At 42.9% G+C, this 23,243-nt stretch overlaps 1 protein-coding gene across 3 annotated transcripts in view; it reads left to right on the forward strand.

Annotated features, from left to right (window-relative positions):
• The window catches only part of fto (FTO alpha-ketoglutarate dependent dioxygenase), a 113,555-nt gene extending 93,853 nt beyond the window's left edge, over positions 1 to 19,702 (forward strand). For 2 of the 3 annotated variants that reach the window (XM_079338814.1, XM_079338816.1), the window contains 2 exons: positions 17,370 to 17,510; positions 18,196 to 19,702. In XM_079338814.1, the coding sequence (XP_079194940.1) occupies positions 17,370 to 17,510; positions 18,196 to 18,320 (266 nt within the window). In that variant the 3' untranslated portion in view covers positions 18,321 to 19,702. The remainder of the gene's footprint in view (positions 1 to 17,369; positions 17,511 to 18,195) is intronic. The other variant, XM_079338813.1, reaches the window with a different exon arrangement.
• The last annotated feature ends 3,541 nt before the right edge of the window (positions 19,703 to 23,243 follow it).

A 23,243-nucleotide genomic window follows, 5' to 3' on the forward strand; every position in this document is an offset into this window, starting at 1 on the left:
AAACGCAGACACATGCAGAATAAAATTGATACATCAGCAAACATTTATCCCGGCAGCTGCTTGCACACATCCACACCCACACGTGGACATGCTATGGTCCGGCATAGATCTCCAAAGAGTCAAAGTATACATAAAAGCAGGCAGGGCTGTGTAGGCAGGGCTGTGTAGCCGACCAGTGCTTTCATCGATCTGAGAAGGTTCATTAGGTAAGTGCTGACATCACAGATTGATGTCTCTTTATACCACTGCCTGCCGAGGAGCTGACAAGGAAAATCAGCACTATTGACTTCCTTAGTGGTGTGTTTTGTGTTTGTGTGTGTGTGTGCGCAAACTTGCAGCATATAAGCATGTAACATACATGCTGCCAATAAAATTAACGCGCGTACAAGCGTTTGGCACACAGGTGCGTCTCTTTGGGCGTTGTGTGCGCGTGTAGGTTTCCCTAGACGCCGCACTAAGTACCCTTTGTATGATGGGCTCCTCGGGTGTAGGTGTTCAGTAATGTTGCTAGTTATACACTCAGCCATGCGGCTAAGGAGCCTGTCAGCCTGATTCTGCCTTCACGCCACCAACCATCCATCCACTGTAGCAGAGCAGGGAAGAGATGAAGCGGAAAATGGAGATGAAGAGTGAAGGAGAGCACACAGAGAGCGGAGAAAGTCACAGACGGACCTGACTTGATTTTCATGTTGTAGAAAATGAGACGAAAAGTTGTCTCCGTAAATGACCCCGGTCCCCTCACCCTGTACTTGTCGATTGATCTGAGATGTCGTTTGTATCTGATGTGTTCCTCTAATTAAGATCAGGGGAGAATCATTGGCATTGAGCGGCTCCACACGCCCATCGATTGGACAGGGAGGGAGTCAGTGAGTGTGAGGATAGTGTAGACAGGAGCGACAGGAGTGAAGTTGGTCGGTAGAGCCACAACCACACACACGACCCAGTAAGAGGGTACATTGCTAATCTATTAGAATTTCAGTGTTTCATTTCTGGCAGAAGGCTCATAAAATCATCCATTTTATATTTTCATGTTGCAGCTGCTATCAGCAGTATTTGCTGATCTGCATCTGTTGTAATCCATAATAAAGTATTCAATAATTTGCAATACATCTAATAGAGGGCATTGACAACAAGAAATCAACGGTGCATACTCAACTGTTTAAGCTCTGATTGTAATATCAAAAAAAACATTGGAACATGTAAAGGGTGTCTTGGGTCCAGTTTCAATGATTTTAAACAATTCAAGAGACAACAAGGGAAAACTAAACCAGTTAGGAAAGTTTTCTACTTTATTTTAGCGTTATCTGAGCATAATGCAAAGTAAGTGTTTGGATTGTGTTATAAGCAGCAGCGAAGTCTTGAAACCCTTCCAGGCCACCTCCACTGGAGGCACAACCCCATTGGCTGCCTCCAGGAGATCATAGAGAATAATTGCCAGCTGATTGGCTGTTAAATATTTCATGGCCCTTTTGATGCGCAGGGTGTTTGTATTACCTTTATCAGCAGGCATAATAATGGGATAGAGTCTGACACACTTAAGTAAAACAGGATTTTTCACAGAGTGGAGCAGCCGCTTCTCCTCCTGTGAGCATAACCAATGTGTACTGCAGTGGGGTGTCAGTTTCTTTTCATAGTGTACAAAGTGATGCACATCCCTCCAAATGCCACAGATTCACAAGAACTAAAGAAACACATAGTAAGTTGTTGTGATTGGTTGATTGACTTGTATACGACATTTTTCTGTCGGAAATATTTTTAGGTAAAAAAAAAAAAAAACTTTAAGTCCTAACAGTGTTAACTCAATACAATCATACAACAGAATACAGCTTTAAATTTGGCGAGTGAATGGATCCTGGTTGATGGATAAACAAATACTGAGCGTTTTATTTTCAATGGCTACATTTTCTTCTTGGACTCACTCCATAAAAAAAAAAAAGGTAGCTTCCCTTTTTAAGAAGAACTTATTTTATTCCCCGAGCTCTACATTTCATTCATGTCAGATATCCTTTGGCCTTAACTCCAGGCATAAACAGTGTTTTACCACTTCTCTGAAAGCAGTTTGAGAGCTTGCTAACAGGGACAGCTGCCGTTGACAGTCGCGTGTTCGTACCTCTGCCTGCTGACACTAATCTCATCCTGTAGGTGACCTACCTCCTCATGCCCAATCTGTCTCTGTGTGAAGGTGTGCCTGTGTGTGTTTGTGATGGTTGCGGCGCATGTCTCCTCTGCGGTTCCGCCTCGGAGGTCCAGGAACGGTGAGCTTCTCATGGTTGTCACTTTGAGGTTGGAGAGCAATCATTTCCTTGGACAACAGTCCCATCCTCATCCCTGCTTCCCGCTCGCTCGGATTAGTTTCTTTCGCAGAGAAGATTTGCATCCAAAATATTTTCTCCTTATTTACTTTTTTTTTTTTTTTTCTATTTTTGCCGTTTTCCTTTCTTTACGTCGTCTGCTGTCAGTGTTTCTTTTTTCTCTTCCCCTCTCTATTTCCTCCTCCCTGTTTTCCCCTGGACGCTGTAGAGCATTTTATTACAATTGTCAGAAAGAGTAACAATTCTATTGTGGGGTGATTACGACAGGGTGTTTTACCCACAGATCACCAGAGCAATTAAATCTGTAAATAAGGCTACCCATGATGCCTCAGTCCAAACAATGGGGTCCCGCAGGAAGCGTTTGTTTGAAGGAGAACTATGGAAGAGAGAATTTCTCCCTCTTTGACTCTCTCCCTCTCTCATTAATTAGGAGACTCTTCTTCAACGCGACACGGCTGAGTCGATGGGCAACTTTGCACAATCGCAGTGACACATATTACAGACACAAGATGAAGTTGTTTACTTTTGTGAAAGGCCTCGCATTATGCCGCTGCGCTTTGTTTAGCAGCATGGCAAGGATAATGCAGCTGTACTGTAATTGTCCTAGTTATAGTTGTAAAGAAGAGGAAAAGAGAGCAGCACACAAACGCTACTGTGAGGACGCACTTCCACATTGTGACGGGAATGAAAACAAGCAGAAACGCTAAGACACTTGGAATTTGAATTAGACATTTAAGTAGATTTATGTGCAGTGAGGTAAGAGATACTGACACGATGATGGAAACATCTGCAAAGTGGATTTTTGTGGGTGTCTACCAACTCTTAATATTGGAAAGTTATTTCTAAGAGCTGGGATTTTTTCTTTTTTAATTGAAAGCATTGGCCTGGTTTTGTTTTGGTCAGTGGCAAAATTCAGTGTTTCCAGAAAACCAACGACCGTGCTTCTTTTTCGTGCCACGTACCTTTTCTGAACATCTAAAAAGCCACACAAAGATACCTCAACTCTGGTTTAGTTTTGTCGCACGCGTTGCCATTAACTGCATGGGTCACGGCAGTTCACAAAGTGATGCAAGCAACCCAAACACCTCAACTACTTTACAGAGTTTCATTTTCTTTGTAGAGACAAAAGGGCTCTTTGTAGTTTCTTGCAAAGACATGTGGAACATGTCATGTTTTTGGTGTCAGGATGTGCACGTACTGCTTCCGCAACCGCCCCCACCGCGCTTTATAAATTACTCACGAGTGGAGTTCGGGCAGGTTTGAGCAAAGGAACCAGACAGATAGAAGGAGGGACCGTGGGAGTGTTGCAGCTCGACACAGCGCCGTGATGATGGCAGGCTCCGAGGGCCTCACCAGAGGCTGTATGCCTTACCAAGATCCTGTTTACAGTCAGCCAAAGAAGCTGCCAGCCACCCATTTCCATAATGCTGCCTGCGGTCCTGTGCGGAAACTAATTTCTCTGTGCCGGAGATGCTCCATGATGCTGCCTGCTCTGCACTTCTCTCAGATTGCTTTTCGTGTCTTGTGTCTCTCTCTTTTGTTTTCCTACGATCTCTTCTTTTCATCTCTCATTATTCACTTCTCCATCTCCCATCGCATTTTGTTGGCCTTCGTCTAGCCCAAACCGCTGAATGATGTCCTTGAGCGATAGTTGCTAGTATTTCTGGACTGATTTCATTCAAGGTGTGGAAAGCTGAATAAATGAATTGTGTCTATTTTTTTTTTTTTTTAGTCGAGAGATTTAGTATAGAGTGGCACTGCCTAAAAAGTGGACTGAATAAATAGGTCAGAATAAAAGTTCATTTGTTGAGGCCAGAAACGTGTAGTCCACCTGCCCATTCGAGTAACTTTTTTAATACGTTAGTAATAAAGGTTTTTTTGCGTCTTATGTTTGAAACTCTGCATTAGTTGTGTCCTCATTTTAAATAAGACCTTATTCAAATACATATGGGCAATACATTTTCCTGAATGTTAATAAGACGACGGGTCTTTTTTGTTTTGTTGGTGGTGGTCGGCATAAAGGTCCTTCTGATTATTTGTTACAACTGTTTCACAGTCTGCATGGCGTCTCCATCTTTGTGCATGATTGTGTGCCATGTCCACTCGGCTGGGTATTTGTGTTTGTCTCCTCTCAACATATCTCTGCGGGAGCCTGCCATCTTCTGCTCCCCCCCCCCTGTTCTTTTCTGTCATATGTTTGTGCAGATTTCTTTTCTGCTTCAGCCACTTGTGTAGTTGCCATGTTCCTGTGCCTGTACATCAGTGAGCATCTGCTCTTTGAACAAGGTCCCCATGGCCTCAAATGTCAGAGCAAGCAGCTGCCAGACAAGTGCATTGTGCAGCAGGCTTGTATTTCACCTCCTCCCATCCCTCCACTTCTTGTTCCGTGATGTAAACTGTGATTGAAAGTAAGTAGGCGGCAGCAAGTGGGAGAAAGGAGCAGAGAAGGGTCTCTGCTTTTTAGAGAATCGGATTCCTGGAGTTTGGATGAGTACTGCTTTTACTTCTCCTCAGGGCCAGTCCTTTCTCCAGGGCTTTGGGTTCAGGTGGGGGGGGGGGAGGTGTTCTGTCCTGCATTTCATCCAGCATCCTCTGCCCTCTTATGTGAAGGACCAATGGGAAGCCATTTGAAGCTTGTCCATATTGTGTTCCATGTACTATGAAGTATCAGGGGACAAACACTGTGTGCACATTCATCAATATGTGTCCCAGTGAGTGTATATGTGTGTGTACGTTGCCTTGTACATGCTCTTATATACCTTTTAGTCGGCACTTGCCGTACCAAATGTGAGACAGTGCGGATCCTTTGTTGCACTTCATAGTGTATATGGGTCCTCAAGAATTCACAGGACGCCTGTACTTGTGTATATGTGGGATTGTTGCATGTGTGTGTGTGTACGTAGTCGCAGGATGGGAGCACTGAGGCAGAATGGATGGAGGGCGAGGAGACAGGCAGGTAGCCCCCAGGAGGGGCCCGGGGGCAGCGGGCCAGGGGTAGCCCCTCCAGCACCCCTTTAGCACACCCTGCTCTGCTCTCAGACATTTCTATTGATTTGTCCAGCAGATATGGCCACAGGTTAGCTGCTCTGCTAAGTACTGCTCTTTTACCTCCCCCTGCCTGCAAACAAAGGCCGGACAAAAGCTCCATTTGATTCGGGGTGTTGTTTCCTTAACATGACTTTCACCAGCACTAACTAGGGCTTCCCTCCCTGGCTTACAGCATGTGTGAACCATCAGGGGGCACTGTTCGACTCGCTCTCACCCTATCACTGACCCAACCCAAACCTGGCACAGCTCTCCATTGTCTTCTCCTGAGGCCATAGGAAGCCATGCGTTCAGAGCCATGGCAGGTCGACAAGCTGTGAGAAAAGGAACTTCAGGTGTCAATCATTCCTGCACTTTCATCTACCGATCCCAGTTAGTAGGAATTCCGTGTTACTCACACCTAAAGTGGAATAATCCAACCAGCGGCTTGAAATGTGTGCCTGTGCTTTGCTATGTATGATCAACATGTGTAGCAGAGTGTAAAGTTTGAACCTGACAGATGAAGACAAGGAAACTCTTGATCAACTTACAAGACAGTTCATCCCAGTGCCACGTTCTGATACGATCGCAAATCAGCAGTTCTTGTGTGCGTGCTGACAGGCGGATGAATCAAGCCTTCTAAAGGCCTCATTGGTGACACATTAACATGAGCGGGCTTCCTGGAGGACTCTGAATTCTGAGGTGTCACAGGTGGCAGATGAGACGAAGCTACTATGCTACTCTGCTTGTTTCGTAACATAACCCAACTCATGTTGAGGAGATAATTGGCACCTGCTTGACATCTATTAAAAAGCAGTTTCTGAGATTTGAAGGAGTGTTGTTGTTACATGTCTTGTATTATTAATTATAACAACGTCTTCTGAGTCATCTTCGGCTTTCATGTGTCCGATGTCAGAACAGGTGTGAGGTGTTTAATAGGTACAATGATCACTGAAAGTATACACAGAACAAGGGTAGGGCATCAAAAACTTCCCATGCTTTTATAATAAGCTAGTATGTCCTTACAAGACACTGCAACATACTTCAGCTTTGTCAATTAGGATAGTGCTTTGTACATCAGCGTAATACCAGCTCATCATGTTTTTGTTATTCGTTTCCCATAGTTGCCTGTCATCATTTATCATGGCACAAATGTTAGTGGTACGTTAGTGTCTGTTAAACTTGCCCTCTCTCTGATGTGAACATTGGGATATTAGCGTGTGACACATTTTGGCTGAGGGCTCCCTGCCAAATAGGATAGAATGGGACAGCATTGTAAAATATATCCATATTATTTTAAGACTTTATGTTCAAATGCTTTTTGATTGTACGGCTGTTTGATTGCACTGGACTGTTAAGAACATGCAGGATTATTATGATATGATTTAACAGATGACCATCTCAAGAGCTGTTGGTCAGATTTTATTTTCATGCATGTTTTATTTATTTATTTATTTTCTGGGAGGGTCTTAAAATACAAGTAGTCAATGCCTTTTTGAGAGGTTGCAGTAAAATAAAACTCACCAGAATTAATATGTATTAATATACAGTTTAAGGATATAGGTAGTGTTGTGAAATAGCCCTCACCTTCTGTACTGTAAGTCTTTATATCGACCAAACTGTAACTTTCCCTGCAGAGGTTGAAAGAGGAATCAGCGGTAAACAGAGGAGATGCTAGCTGTATTATTCAAGTCGTAACATTCTTGTTAAGTTGTAAACAAAGCGCTGTTGTGTTCAGCTTTATTTTTGCATCGCAAAGGCCAAACTTAGCTTTTTGTATTTTAAAATTATCACTAACTTTGGATGTATATAATTGATGTATTGTTAACTTACTGTGTAGGGATTTCATTCACTTAACTTAAGTACTGTTATGTTGTACTATAACTTTAAGAGTTTACAAAACACTTTGAGACAGAAGCGAAAGCATACACGAGAGAACACTGGATATTTTATTGTCCTGTGTATGTGAACGCCCAACTAAGGACAAGTGTTAAAATGAACAAAAGCTGTAAACTCTCTGTGCAATACCTCAGTTTCATGTTCTGCATGTGAACTATGTTGAATTGTCGTCTTCCTATCAAACAAAATACATTGAAATTCAAATCTCAACCTTCCAGCCCCCTACAGGCTCTGAGGCCCTCATAGTTAAAATCACTATGCTATCTACAAATACCACTTACCTGCGACATGAACAGGGAGGACAGGGACTAATTACAGAGACAAATGTTCCCGACTGAAGCACTAGCAGTTGTCTGGGCCTGGTCCAGGCCCTGTTTATCTCAACCTCTGTTGGCAGTCATACACACACAACACACGCTTTGCTCTGATTTAACCAGAGGCAAAGCCCTCGCCAACCCCCTCTCCCTCTCATCAAAGATTCATAAAGGCAAGGTTCTCAATGATTTTCTGTCTCTTCCTGTATTCACAGCTTGTTGTCCTCACCCTCCCTGTCTTCTGCCAGTCAGACAGCGGAAGTCAGGCGGAATTACGGCTGAAGTGGCCGCTGGCTCCCAGAGTGTGTGTGTATATTTGTGTATTTGTGGGGTGTGTGCTTGCACTATTAGGAGTGTTGTATAGAGCAACACAGGGGTGGTACATGGGCAATAAGGCAAGGGGACAAATGGACAGTGACATGTTGGTGTTGTACTTAAAATGTTAGGAGCCCCCATACTTGGACCCACCCTCTTACGCCTCTCTTACCTCCTTCCGCCGCTCTTTGTCTTCCGCCCCAACCCCTGAGCCCCGTGTGTCATGGCAGCTTCCAAACTAGAGCTGAAAGTAGCTCACTCAGAGCCCCAGTCACCAGGCCCAGGGCACACCATCTGTAGCCCTCCAAGTCCTTCCGTGTGCTTGTGTGTGTGTGACTTTGTAAGTGTGTGTTTACTTCTTTATTTATGTGTGTCCATTTGCGTGCAAGCTCGCAAGCATGGCTGTGTGTGTGTGTGTGTGTGTGTGTGTGTGTGTGAACCCAAACTGCCTTGCCTCAGCCTGTTAGTCTTGCTTCTTACTGGGCTTAGCCAGATGAGGGCCACTCAGCCCGGATCTAATTCCCTCCGACTCTGGCAGCACTTCACTCCTGGCTCTTTTTTTTTCTCTCCTCTCGAGTGTGCATCTGTGACCTTGGCTGACATCAGAGGGGGTTAAATTGTGGACTTGGAGATGTGGCCAGAGCGATTGAGATGTAAGCTGGTTTTTGGATCGGAGCTTTCTCACAGCCATCTGGGCCTCTATGGGGCTCAGAAAGAGGTTATCCCTCTCTTACTCCCCACAGCTGACCCTGGATCAGCGGAAAGGGCAGAGACTTAAGTAAGAAGCATCCTCACTCGGATAGGTTGAGCAGAGCTGGGATGTTTGTGGAGCCAAAATTTAGAGAGCAAAGTATTGACGAGAGTTCTTGTAATCGGCCTCTTTTTATTATGCCAAGCTCTCAGTGTGGCTTTCGTGCTACGGTCGTTCTTCGGGCCTCGATACGAGCGACGCCTTTGTCGCTATAGAGTACTTTTGAGTTCTACGAAACCCAGTTGTAGATATTGCTGCTATTATTGCATCAATATTGCCAGTACAAACAAAACAATATAAAGTGCCTGTTTGACCACAAACTGCGTCGACTTTACACTCTGAGCAACTTTGTGAGTGATTTACACACATGGCTACAAAAACACGCAACAACTCATCTGCATAGGCAGGTACATGTACTCACACCCACACACACACACACACACGCTCCCACACATACCTATTATACAGCGTTCCTTGGCTTGCTCTGTGCACTCCTTGCATCCTGTTTGGTGCAGTGCCTCAGGGCCTATAGCCTGGCTGCTCTTCCAAACAAATTGCTGGCTGTTCACAGCGTTTTAAATGCCGAGGCCCTATAATTACACTATTTACTTAATAGGGTGAAACAAAACTCGTGTTCACACAGCAGGAGCACCAGGTGATGCAGAAGTTAAAAACACCTGGCGGTAAGCGCTCCTCTGGCATGGTTGAGTATGCACACATGTACGCGTGGATTCACGTCACTGCATTCTAAACCTCTGATTTGCATAAGCTTGGGTAAGAAACATCAGTTTGGGACTTTTTTTCCCCTTTTTGTTTATTTACCAGAGGAAAATGTTCATATGCATCTCAGAAAGTGTGACCGCTAAAGTATTGTATACCCAGCCTGACATTTTCAGGCTGACTTCATCGTCTTCTGTAAATAGAATGAGTAATGACAGTTTAGTTGTTGACTTAAGGCAGATACTTGTGTGTGCCACTCCTTTTCCTGTCCATTTAAAGGTTAACTAAATAAAAAAAGAAGCTAGCTGAAATAAGTCTTTCCAAAAAAAAAAAAAAAAAATCATGGTAATCACTTTAGTTCTACTGTCTCGCACTGCATGTATAAAAGTGCAAATGCTTGCCCGATTGTGGCGACAGAGGAAAGGTCAGTTTGTTGCTAAAATGATAGTGATTAGATTGATGACCTGAAAAAAGAGTTCAACCTTGTGTCCATGCCAGTTGAAGCACAAATCTATCTCTGGTTTTGTCAGAAGCATTAACAGGTTTGCTGTTTGCATATTTTGTTTTTTAACTGTATATATATATATATATATATATATATTATTATTATTATTTTTTTTTTTTTTTTTAATTAACATTATTAATATTTGACGAAATTCTTTCCCACCTTCTTTACTGTATAGTTTTGTCCTCTATAACTTGTCACGTTACAACTTATGCCTCTCCAGTAATTGGTGTTTCATGTTTGTGACTGGGGCAGATGGGTGTGTGTGCAGTTTGTTGCCGCACATATGATGTGATCACAACATGACAAGCGTTTTCAACAATGAGTCAACAAATGTTAAAAGGGAACAGTGAAGGGTGTTTTTCTGCTCCCTTTGCTGTTCTTTTTTTTTTTGTTGTGAGACAGTTTGATATACACGTTTCTGACACTTGATATCTGTTGTGCAACGGTTTGAAGCTTCTGTCTCACAGTTTAACTACACACAAAAGGCTTCAGAACGTAACACCCCGTCCCCTGGAGCTAGAGAGATGACTTGTAACCAAGCAGTTGAAGTTACAATAGACTATAATTAGCAGGGCCAGCTTGACCCCACGATAGTCTCCTGAAAGACAGGTGGGAATTGTGCCCATGTTGGATCGACCTTATCATGTGACCGGGGTCAGGTGTCGTCCAATGGTTTGCTTGTATGGCTGTTAAGGCAGGCCTCATCCATCACCAGCTTTATTGCACCGTTCAGATGATGCCCACAAGGCACTGCCGCTCAGACAGGAGGGAGAAGGAGGGGGGGGGGGGGGGGGCATGTGGTGAGAGGAAGGTCTGAGGGTTAAAAAATGATCGTTTTACAAGAACACTCCGAGAACAAGTTTTCACAGCAACTGTGTGCCATTCGCCTGGAAAAAACTATGAGTTAGTGCTCCCAACGCCGCAGTAACCCTCTTCCTGACTCCCTAACAGGAGATTTACAGCCTTCGAAACGCAAAGCTGTGAAAAAGAGCAATCACTCGCAGGCTTGTAACCTCTTTACCCTCGCCAACGAGTCCTCTTATTGCTCCATTTGCTCTCCTGCGCTTTAAAAAATAAACAGCGTCACCAGGAAAACCTTCAGTGTCTCCTTAGAACCAACTCTTAATTATTTTTAGCCTGTATACATCCAAATGTTTCACTGTGGTTATTTGGCCACGTGTGGCTCATTTGTGATGATGATGGAGTGGGTTTGGGTTGGTTGTGTTTGAGCTGGGCATCCTTCCCTACGTCCTTTGGGTGTTACAGGCTGGGCCCAAATAAAATGTTTGTTTGTTTTTTCTTCTTTTTTTTCCTTTTTTTTCTCACTCTTCCTTCGAGCCAGCTGCTTATGTTGAACTAGCCTATAGCCTGGCACGGGCGCATAGTAGGCCAAAAGTTGCAGCAACAGTTCTCCCAGTATGCCTGGAGCACATACACTCGCACACACAAACTCTCCCTCTATCCCTCTTACTTTTCTTTCTCTTAACACTGACGCACACAGATCCAGGGCCTGAGGGGGTGATCTGTCTCTCCACCCATTGTCAGAAGAGTAAACGGCCAGGAGGGCCCTATCTGTTTGTCCTTTTCCTGCCTCTATTTTTATTAGGACCTGATTGCATTTGAACAATAGTTGTCTGCTCGTAAATTTTGCGCCTGTGTTGACACTAGGCCACATTCCATCTCATTGCCTGAGGAGGAGAAGGAGCAGGCCAGGGTGTTCGGTAATTTGTTACACTGTTAAGTACCTAATGGACGTCCACCTGGTTTTTGAGAGCAGTAGCTGTACTTGAGGGGCTTGCCTCCTTTGCACTTCCAGACTGCAATAGTGTTTTATTGCCTCCAATTATGAAGGCTATTTAGAGGCTACCTTGCTTTGTGTGTGTTTTTCTGCTACATCTGGTTCGCCCTGTTTTAGACGGAGCAGCCAGCCAGGCCACATCAAACGCTCCGGGTGTGAAGCTGGCAGGGTCTGTGCAGGTACGGCAAAAAACCCTCTCTGTTTGTGCCGTAGGCTCATGTTAACCCTGCAAACAGTACATGGACTCTGTGAAACTACTCAGAGTCTGGCTTTGAGATGCCAATAATGAAGCTTATTTGTTTCATGTGGTTTAACGCCCAGACTGCATCTGGCAAGGGGGACTACTCACAGAGTATGAGCAAGGGGCCACCCCCCCCCCTCCCCTCCCAAAAAAAAGGTACAGAATCATTGTCCTAGCCACAGCAGAGCCATGGCGGCACGTGGGGGAGAGTGTTGAAAGCACCACACAGAGCCCACCTCGACATCACCCCCCCCCCTTTCTTTTTTTTTCCTTTTTTTTTTGCTAATGCATTTTTGTGTGGTTTCCACAACCATTAATTAAAGGGGAAAAGAGTGCATCAGATGTTAGTTTTATTATCCCAGGCTCCTTAGAGGGAATCAAAATGAAAGGAACATATGTTGGGCATTTGATGACACCCCCCCCCACCCTCCTCCTTTTCTCTCTCTCTGTTTCTGCCTCCACAATTGCCCACCTCACATACTCACAAAGTGTACAGTCAGCAGCTGTCTGCAGACACAATAGTGTTTGATTGATCCTGAGGAAACGGTTAAGACGCAGCCCTGCCCACGCTTTCTGGCTGGCTCGCTTTCTGCACGATGTTACGTTTAGCACTGGATGTGGCCGCGATTGGGATAATGGCAGTTTGGGGATGGTGGGTGGGGATCTGATGCTCTGCTCAGGCTCTAATGAGGACAGCCCCGAGAGTTCACAGGACCCTTTGATTCTTGGGTGGTGCAGTTAGAGATCCAAAGCTCGACTTTTTACAGGTTGAGCCTTGTTTTAATCGTCTCCTTGTTGCACTTGATGATATCACTAATATCTTGCACAACACAGCAGATAGATAAGTATGGAGATAAAAGCGATCTCTCTCCCACCCATCGCATAACTTTCATGACACACAAAGACAGATGTGGTCAACCGCTCATTTCTTACACAACATCACATAGACACAGAATGTACATGGATAATATACTCCTTTCTTTCTTCTCCCTCTCTTGGATGTGATTGTATGCCTTACCTTCAGGGGCAGGCTGATTTATGAGACACATGGCTGTTTTTTCATGACTTGTTTGATTGCATTCTCAGCTCTCGGTTTGCCAAGACCATAAAAATTCACACCTGCACAGGGTTGCTAGACAGTCATATGATGCACAGGCAAGTCACGAGGAAGCAGGTGATCTGAGGTATTTCGCTTCCCTTGATCAGCCCAGATGCATACTATACTATGCAAATTTGACACTAACTGATTGACGTGTTTAAACACAAGATCTACTTTGTTTGGTTGATTGGTGGTACACAAGTATTGTGTTATTAATGAATAGTAATTATTTAAGCCATGATACTTTAAACAGATCATGAGTTACAGTATTTCAAGCTGCACTTTGAAAAAAAAAGTTGTGTAGTGTTGTAAAAAAGTTTTAATATGATTATATTAAAAATGAAAAGACATTCAAACTCCTGAACAAAGTCAAACTGGCCTTTTTTTTTTAGATCTACCTTTAAATACTTTTGATTCTTAAAATTATGGAGATTTTATCATTTTGAAAACATCCAGAAGTCTCAAAGCTTTTTACAACCTTCGTGTCGTTTCTAAATCAAGTAAACCCATGCCACACACTGCGGCAATTACTGCTTAAGTTCATTTCCGGTGCCCTTCCTTATACGGCATTTAAAAGTATGATCAATTTAGAAACACGATACTCAGGAGACTGAACAAAAACAACACAAGATGCAAAATGTAAAACACTGCAAAATAGGACAGAATAGATCATACATGACTGCTTGACTGAGTCCTCTTTAAACACTGTTTCAGTTGGAGTGTAAAATGATCCATTTTGATTTCTATGGTGATATTTCATACAGATTTGTGATTGGATAATATGCTAACACATGTTCTGCTTTGCGGCACAAAGACAAACTCTCAAATAGGAATACTCATCCAGGTTAGAGATAATATCTTAGTGCGCCTCTCGAGATCTCTCACGTCATGATTCCATCCTTGTCCTAAGACGATGTCCAGGGTCAGCCCATGCTGTCTGATCCCATGTGGATACAAATGACCTCCTGTAGCCGTAACGCAATAAGTGTTGTCTCCTCTCTATGTTCTCTGGGTTCTTTTTCACTGGGGCTGACACAATCGTGCATTTATCAGTGTAATTGCAAGAGTTGGAAGCACTGATGTTGTCTATTAAGCGGATTTCCATCCTGTAAAGAGCAGAGGGCCTTTTAATGTATGGCCCTGCCTGAGTGTGCAGCTACACAATTACACACGGGCCCGAGATTGAGTGGGCTGATGATGCTGATGATTGGGAGGGTTGGTGATGGCACTGATGATATTGGACCACCCTGCACTCATCTAACAAGCCTTTTAGAGAGAGACGAAGAGTGAAACAACAGAGTAAAACCCAGGTTAATCATTTTATTTACTCCTATTTCTCTCTCTCTCTTTCTCTGTCTCCCGCTCTCTTTCCTTTCTTAAACCAAGTGATGGAGCCCGGACTGTGGAGGCGGGGGGAGGATCGATGGCGAGCGCATTACAGTAAAACGTATTGATTAGGAGACCTGCGAGCAGTGTGTTGGAGATGGTGGAATGATGCAATGCTTAAAGGAATTTATCCTTTGACTTTTACATTAACCTTTTATTGACTGCTTTGCCTGTCCATAATTAACACTCACTTTAGCTAAAGTGGTTAGTTTGAGCGCAAAGGGGGCTCTGGCTCTTATTGCATCGAGGTCCGTGGATCTCTCGCCCCAGCCGTAGTTCAAGTGCACTGTGCGGCACGAAGGGAAAAACCTCAGTGAAATAGAGGCGATAGAATCCGAGATACCTTTCACATTAGCATACCATTTGAGCGGGGGCCTGCCAGGCTATAAGGTTTCAGGCTAAATTGAAATGAGTGATTGTGTTGCCAATCTCTCTTGACCGAGCGCCAGATGGGATAGTTAGGCCCATATCTGTCTGGGGTTAATCCATTGGAACAGCCTGTTTGTGGACTCACAAACACTGTTAACACACAACACCCCACCCCGACACACACACCTCTTTGTCTTTGACCTTAACTTTAAGGTGGGCTGTTCTACCATGGGAAAGTCTTTTGGTGAGCCTTGTTTGTACGCCGCTGTGGCTTACACTGAATTTCTAGCAAGAGCCCGGGAGAGCTTAAGGCACCTCGCTTGATATTGACTTTTTGTTTGGTTCCATTTTAGCAGTCAGGAGACGGCACTCTGTGAACAGTGGTAGATTGTGTAAAAGTGTGTGCTGAATTACCTACACTGTATTATCTTTGATAGTCTTCCAGCCTTGATATCTTTTATATCTCTGGTAAACCAGGAGTCCTCTATTTGCAAGCTAATGTTGCAAGATCCCTTGTCAGATAAATGCAGCGGCTCTGTTGAAGGCGTCAGGTCAGGTTTTTACGGTATGTAGCCTTTCAGTATGAGTCGAGACAGCAGAAAAGAGGCGAGTGTTTTTCTTTCATAGCTATACTGCATGAATACTTAATCAGACCAAATCAAAGGCCTGGGTTCCCTCAGCCTATGGTGTCCTTAAGCTGATGTCAGCAGAACCCCACTGTGTGTGTGTGTGTGTGTATCAGTGTGTGTTGTCTGGGTCAGTTTGCTCTCTCTCTCTCTCTGTGTCTCTTGCTCACTTCTTCGATATGTATGCCAGCCATGTCCTCCTCCTCTTCTGAAGTGGCGCTTCCTTTAATTCGCACCCTAAATAAATGATGAGAACATTTAAACACACGGCTCGTCGCAAAGCCCCAAGGTCGCCTAATCGTATTATTTATGAAGTGATGTGCTACATAATGGTACTTAGTGCATGTTAACAGATGCTATTATCAGGCCCTGATCCAGAGCACAGAAGATATATTGGAACAGTGAATGTTAATGCTGCTCCTCACCACCGTAATGCAAAAGCTCTTTAAAGGGCTAACCACACCAAAATGCAGCACTTAGGCCCAGAGCCAGGCAGACATTAAGTGGCTGCAGTGAAAATATATAACCACAAATTGTGGCAGCCCCCGGCTGTCCCCTGACAACTTAAACATCCCCTCATCTCATCCATAACTGACCCCCATATTTGTCTCTCCAGCCCTCAGTGTCCCCTCCATTCCCTCCTGTAGTCAGTGGCCACAAGGTGGTGGTGGTCCTGTTTGTGTGTGTGTTTCCTGGGATGTTTGAGGTTTTACGGTTGTGGATGGGGTAGAGGGATATGATAGGACAGACCCTGGCATGATGACTGAGTCGGGAGAATAGCTAGCCTTGTGGCTCTAGAATGAAATGCTTTGAACAACACACACACACACACACACACACACAAACGAGACACACACCACACAAATGCCAACCTCCGCCCCTCCCTCCTGCACCTCCAGGTCAGGGGTCGCTCTCATCTGTCAAGAGGCAGAGGGAGGGCAGATTTACAATGACAGCAGAGAGCAACACCGAGTCACCGCAGTAAATATTTACACTGGTCTGACAAAAGATGTGGCTGAGGTCTGTGGGGGTTCCAAACAAGGAAGAAATTACAGCTAACCCTGGATTATTAATCATAAAAAAAAAATCCCAAAAAAATCACAGTGACATGAAAGGGCTGGATTTGTCACCGCTCTGTCATGATTGCAACAACAGAGAGTGATGTTCTTGCAACAGCATCCTGCTGTGTGTGCCTCTCTGTGTATGAAATGAAAGGGCCGTTAATCATGATATCATCCTTATATCATGGTCTCTCATTAGCCTGATACCATTTCTGCCATTTATGGCCTTTAAAAGCCTTACCTGACGCATCCCTTTCTCCAAATCTCTCAGCTCCATTTAGCGCAATGGTGATGATGTGCAAATAACGTTAAATTAAACAATTAAACTATCAATAACATAAGTGAAGAAAAGAGTTGCATCTGAAGTATTTGAAATGTAAATCTCTCTGTATCCTTAGTTCAAACAGATGCACTTAATCTCTTATACACTGGCAGTTTTAATTGGGCCCAGTAGTATTAGTAGTCATAAAAAGCAGAGGAAACGCACAAGCCGACTGCCTCCTGGTCAAACACACAACACCCACTGTGTGTTTAGAGACGAGTCAGCAAAACACACAAACACACATCATTTACTTGATTTTGCCTGGGCCGACCCCTTTAAAGCTTTCAACAGTCAACCCAAGAAGAGCAGATAGTAAAATCTCGGCGTTTTAATGAATATCGGAGACTTTTTTTTTTTTACACCCTCTGCATTTGAATTCACAGAAGAAAAAAAAACACAACTCTTTTTATGGTGAGAATAAAGTGTTGAGAAATGAACTCGACAGTATTTTCTCAGTATGGCAGTCAAGCATATTTGTGTTTTATCCAAAGACTATAACCACAGGTAAACTTGAGTCTGTGACCTGAGACACGTGTCCTACTACTGATGAGTGTCTACCAGTTGTTTCTGAATTGGAGGGAGGAGTTAATGGGTGCGCTTGTTTCCTGTGTCCTGTTGCCTCAGGTGCCACTCCAGTCTGGCCCAGACATTACCCCCTGAGGAAGCCCCAGTGGACCGGCCTTTCTGGGGTGTGGATGACCCCAGCATGCCACTGCCCTTTGATCTGGCCGACATCATCAACAGAGTGGAGTTACTGCTCTGGAGGTGAGCTCAGGATGTTGACAAGTGGGAATTTGCTTATTGCTTAAGTTTATGCAGCATACACCCATTAACTGGTGGATCATTCATTACTTCATGGGATTATTGAGCAATGCCCTTTTTCCTTCTAACTATTCCATCAGGCCATTGTGTGAAGAATCCAGCAGAACATGTAGAAACTATTTAGCATGTTGTGAGTAACAGTTTTGGGACATGTGCCAAAAAAAGCTGGTCAAAGAAATAGGCAAACTAAAGAAGTAAAGTGAAGTAATTTGTCAGCTTCTTCTTTTTTCTTTTATCACTTTTTAACTTATTGGAGCTGCTCAGAAAACAAGCTCAAAGCACCCAAAACAGTTTGTCCTGGCCTTAAATAAATTAAGGATAACTTGTATTCTGTATTTCCTCATAAAGAAAACTTTATGTAGAAATACAGAAATCTACACACCTGCTGTCAATCATACTTCATTTTTGCACTTTTTGGTATTTGGAATGGCCTTTATAATTCACTTCATCGCAAAGTTAGTCAATGTCTGCCCTTCTCTTGGTCTTTCAAAATAAAGTGTTCAACCTATGCAGTCCTTAAGTCAACTAAACAGATTAAGAATCAAGTCTTACAATGGCCAGTTTCAAATGTTGTTGTGTTGTTTTTTAAACCAGTAACCGTTTCTTGTTTTGTTTTTTTTTACATCAGGATGTGAAGGATGGACAGAGGTAGTAAGAAAGAGACCCCACCAGCTTTTTTCAATGGCTCCCACACATCATCTGACCACTGAGCAGTCCTCCGATGTGATCCTACCAAGATTGATTTGTTTTTGATTTGGTGCGTCTGCATCTCCACTTACTCCACCCTCCGCTACCCCCAGATGTCCTCGGCATCCAAGCCGCTACACCTTGGATCTGGCTCGAAGGAAAACCAGAGCACCACAATATTACCACAATAGTGCTTCAGTAACACGCTAACAATGCTAGCAGCGCTTAATGACATGCTACTAGTGACACAATGGTCTAATAAAAAAAAAAGTTGAACCGGCATTTCAGTGTTAGCATACATGTGTAACTATTTATTATTTCTATGTATTCTGTTAAATAACCTCATGTAACCAAGATATGCTTTCATCGATGTATGGACTCTTTCTCAGTAGTCACAGTATAGTACATACATATGCTTTCTATTTGTCACATACGGTAGTGTTATTATACAGTACGGAATGATGAATTGCTCACATGGCGTTGCATTTACTTTTGTATAGTAAACCCCTTTATTGTGTTCAAAGGTTGAATGAGCCTGAAGAAACCAAAGAAAGATTATGAAGAAAGTTATGAATGTCACCCAACGAATAACATGAAGAATGTGATTTTTAGAGTTAAAGCTTCAACGGTGGGCTTGTGCCATGTTGTCGTGTGTGCACGTGTGTGTTTGTATATGTTCACTAGCCATGTGAATATACATGTGATCAGTTGTTCTATTAGCGTGTTTGTGCTTCTGCACGTTCACTCTCCCACTTGTCTACATGAAGGCGTGTGTGTATGAATGTGATAGTGTGTGTGAGAGCCTGTAGGCAGCCTGCCAGTTGTTTGTTCTTGAGGATATGCATATGGAGAAACAGAGAGTAGCAGCGGGGCCCCCTCTGCCTCTGCTCTGATGAAAGACAGCGCTGATAGAATGACCTGGAACACAACCACCGTTTCTCATAATTACAGCTGTTCAATCGGTTTTAATTACTCTTAAAGTGTGTAGAGCACCACGTTCCCCTGTAATGCTGCAGGCCATTCGAGAAAGAGAGAGAGAGAGAGAGTGAGCGAAACATCCGGAGCTTCTGACAAAATCCACTTTAAAAAAAAAAGCTCAAAAGGGTGGAAAAGGGGGCCGACGTCAAAGCAGTGTATCAGCCCTCCTCATTTGATTCCTTTATATAGTTCATGATGAAGTAGAGACGCTGTTTACTATTAAAAATGCAGAATGCACTCCTTTTTTACTTCTGAAGTTTTTTCCAAGATGTTAATGGTTGCCAAATGCTGTTCTTCTTGCTTCTTTTTTTTTTCGCTAAGTCTCTGTTGTTTGTTGTTGTCAGAGAGATTTGTTTGTAGATCGGCAGTAATGTTGACTTGTTTGAATCACTCTGTGCTCCCTGCGCCACAGCTTGTCTGTCTGAAGCAATAGGAATGGCAGTAAATAAAAAAACAAGTGTTTTATTCAATGACCTGCAGTGCTCTTTCTTCCGTTTGTTTTGTCAATTTTTATAAAATTCCTGCTGAAAAACCCACACATGACAGCTCCGCACATTTCTTCATGCATGTTTTGTATTTCATTTGAAATCTGCAATAATTATATACCGTCTTATATTTGAAGCATATCTTAAATGTAAGCATGCATGTCTTTAATCGTCCACTCTGTTGAAAGTCAGTTACTGTGCTGTGTTCTCCGTCTTCCTCAAGATAACAGCGATCAGAAAGATGCTTAATTTAAGAGGAGGAGCTCACTGGAATGTATATCAGGTACTTCATATCCACGTCACATCCAGGTCACAGTTGAATTCATGCACATTAAACTGATAACTTGTATCATTTCGATGTGTAATTTGCTGTGTGAACCTAAGGGCTCAGGATTACTGTGTCAGATTTGTCAGCGTTGACCTCGAACTTTAAAATAAAACATTTAGGCAGGCATTTCCTCTGGAGCAAACAACATTTGGTTTCACAAAGTGTTAAAGACACAAATAGGTAATTTACATGTTGGAACTTGTTTTGCGACAGTAGATTTTTGACTAAAATGATCTCATTTACCAGCTTTTCTGTTCCTGACGTAAAATAACAGGTTTTTGACCTCAAATTACGAACAATAAACAACTTTATTCTTTTTTAAATGCAATCAATTGAGATAGTTTAACTGAAGAAAATCTTCATTTAAATGGGACAGAGATCAGTACATTATAGAAAAGTTTTTTGTTGAATTTATTTCATATGACCTGTCATGGTTCTCTAACTACATTGTCCAACTACCACTTGAAATCACATTGGTTTTTCCTGATGAAGGTCTTATTATTTTCCCACGCTGATTATGTAGCTTCATTGCACAAAATTTGTGGCTACAAGTAAATTGACTATTGATTATTTTTAAAATACCATTTTAGTCTAACCCCCATACATCTTTATTTAAAACTGTGACGTGAAAAGTGTGTGTTTAAATATGTTTTATCCGTACATTTCAACAAACGTTTTGCATTCGGATTTTTTTACCAGCTGCTTCTTGTCCCTTTGTTTTTTTACTTAAAAGGGACCGTCTTGATTAGCAGAGCAAACAGTTCCTACAACAGAGTGATTGATGGATGGATTGATTGAATTATGTCACTCTCAGTGTTTCTCCAAAAAGACCTCAACTCCACACCACACCTCCTACCAACTACGGACTGCCATCCCAGAGGTCGCTCATGTTAACTACTTCCTGTAGTGGCTGGGTGACTGAGTGATGGATGAGTGTGGAGCGCTCTCCCCTCAGGGGCCGACTGGAAAAGGGCCCCACTTGAGAAGACAATTACATAGCGCTGGCAAGAGCCACAGGTATGCATTGTTCTGACTGGGGTCAGCCACAAGCCAACAATAGGTGTAGGGAGAGATAAAATAACCAGGTGTGGTGGGGAAAGGCATCGGTTTGGGGTCATATCCCAGTCAAATGTTTCAGTGTGTGGCTGGGACAGCAATTGTATGAAACCAGGAAATGGATGTGAATCAAAATTATATATTGTTTTAATATAAAAATAAAATAGTGGAATGTAAGACATTTATGTTTTCAGTGAATAACGGCACATGTAAGTAATTGGGCTAACTTTATTGTATTTTTCTTAGCTAACAGAATCGGACCTCTACGCTGTACTGCATTATGTTACAGTGAAGACTGAATGAAACGTATACATAAGGTCTGCTACATCAAGTCTCCAATGTTCCTCTGTTAACGCAATCCACTGTGTGTTCTGTGTCTTTTTGAAGAATACTGTAGATATATCTGTTATATCTGTGAGCCCTTTTGTACTAATGAAAAGATGTGTGAAATGTTTTTAAGTGTGTGTGTGTGTGTGTGTGTGTGTGTGTGTGTGTGTGTGTGTGTGTGTGTGTGTGTGTGTGTGTGTGTGTGTGTGTAGGTGTGTGTGTGTGTGTGTGTGTCCTATGTTCCAGAGTGCAGGCCAGTGTTGGAGGCCCCAGGGTCACAGAGGCAGTGGTAATTGTAGAAGCAGGCTGAAGAGCTGAAGATAGCATCGATGCTCTGGGGCAGCTGTCAGCAGTGGGATGGGCTGCGCTCATTTGTCACCAATGCAGACAAACACCACTCAGTACCGACAAAACACTGATTTGATTGACTAGTTGTGAAGCAACATAAGCACTAATGTTTTGAAACTGTTAATTGCACTAAAGGTCGTAAAAAAGGCAGAGTGCTGAGTTTTATGTCAGTGCAACCATAACAGAGTGACTGCTCTGAGACTGGGATTTCTTTTTTAATTCTGCTTAATTTAGTCACAAGTGAAGCATCAATCCAAGTTTGATTTTTTTCCATCAAGGTATTTTAATGAAATATGCATATTTTGGATACAATGTCATTTGAAGCTCCTGAAAGTACGTTTTAACTGGTTATGAAATTCACTAAAATTCATACTGATTTCTGTATGAGCTACAAAAGCAAATAAGGCAGTCAGGTTTGTTTTTTCTATTGTTATTTTTAGCACTTGTAACTTAGCCACCAAGTCGGAGTCCCATGAAGCACACAAAACAGCTTTATTAAAAATTTCCTTTGCGAAGATTTACAGTTATTTTGAATAAGAACAACAGAAGTATTTTCAGGACAGGAATAGCAAAGGGCTAAGATGTGCCACATTGTAAACAGAGATCCCAGTAAGATAACATTGTGTCGGTGTATAATATATATTAACAAAACATGTAAGAAATTCTAACCGAAGCAATATGATGTTCTTCTTTTCCCCTCTCAAACTCAATGATTGCTGACTATTCTAATTGATTTCTTAATTCTGAAGCATCTCTTTTTTTTTATCTAACCAAACTGTGCTCTCTGTTAGCAGGTTGATTAACACTGACAAACTCACTGCCCATCAGTAAACTCAGAATTAGCCCAAAAAGGATGTGGTCTTGATGCTGATGTGGATGCTGTCAGGAGGCTGGCAGCTGAGCAGCTCTGATGAGTATAGGGTATGGCATGATAAGTGTGTGTGTGTGTATTCATGAGTGTTTCTTGGAGTCTTTTGGGAGAAAGGGCTTGCAGATCAAACAGCTGTCTGATCAAATGTAGAGCATGTTTGTGGGTCGCCGCTGTGGCCCTGGCTCTGGTGACCAAAAGCCCTGATATCATCTGTCCTGCAGGACCTGGCTCTCTTTATCTCCCTGACTCTTATTTCCAATCTAAAGCCACTGACCCATTTCTCTCACTCTTTATCCTTCTATGGAGCATTCGTATACACGTTTTTTTTTGTCTTTAGTTCCATTACAAAAATAATGTTGCATAATGTTGATTTTTTTTTATGCATTTGAATTACAGTATAAAACACTTACTGCATGGATAACATCACTGTCTTGTGAGCTGTAAGCTGGAAGAGTGGGACTCGTGTTGAACAGATCCAGCCTGTTCAACATGAACCTGGTGCTGCTCGGGGTTTCTGCCTGTTAGGAAGGTTTTCCTCGCCAATCTTACTTGTCTTAATGTTTCCAAGGGCTGCACTATTGATGAATTAATATTGG

Source organism: Symphodus melops (genome assembly GCF_947650265.1).
Source record: "Symphodus melops genome assembly, chromosome: 3".
Classification (NCBI taxonomy): Eukaryota; Metazoa; Chordata; class Actinopteri; order Labriformes; family Labridae; genus Symphodus; species Symphodus melops.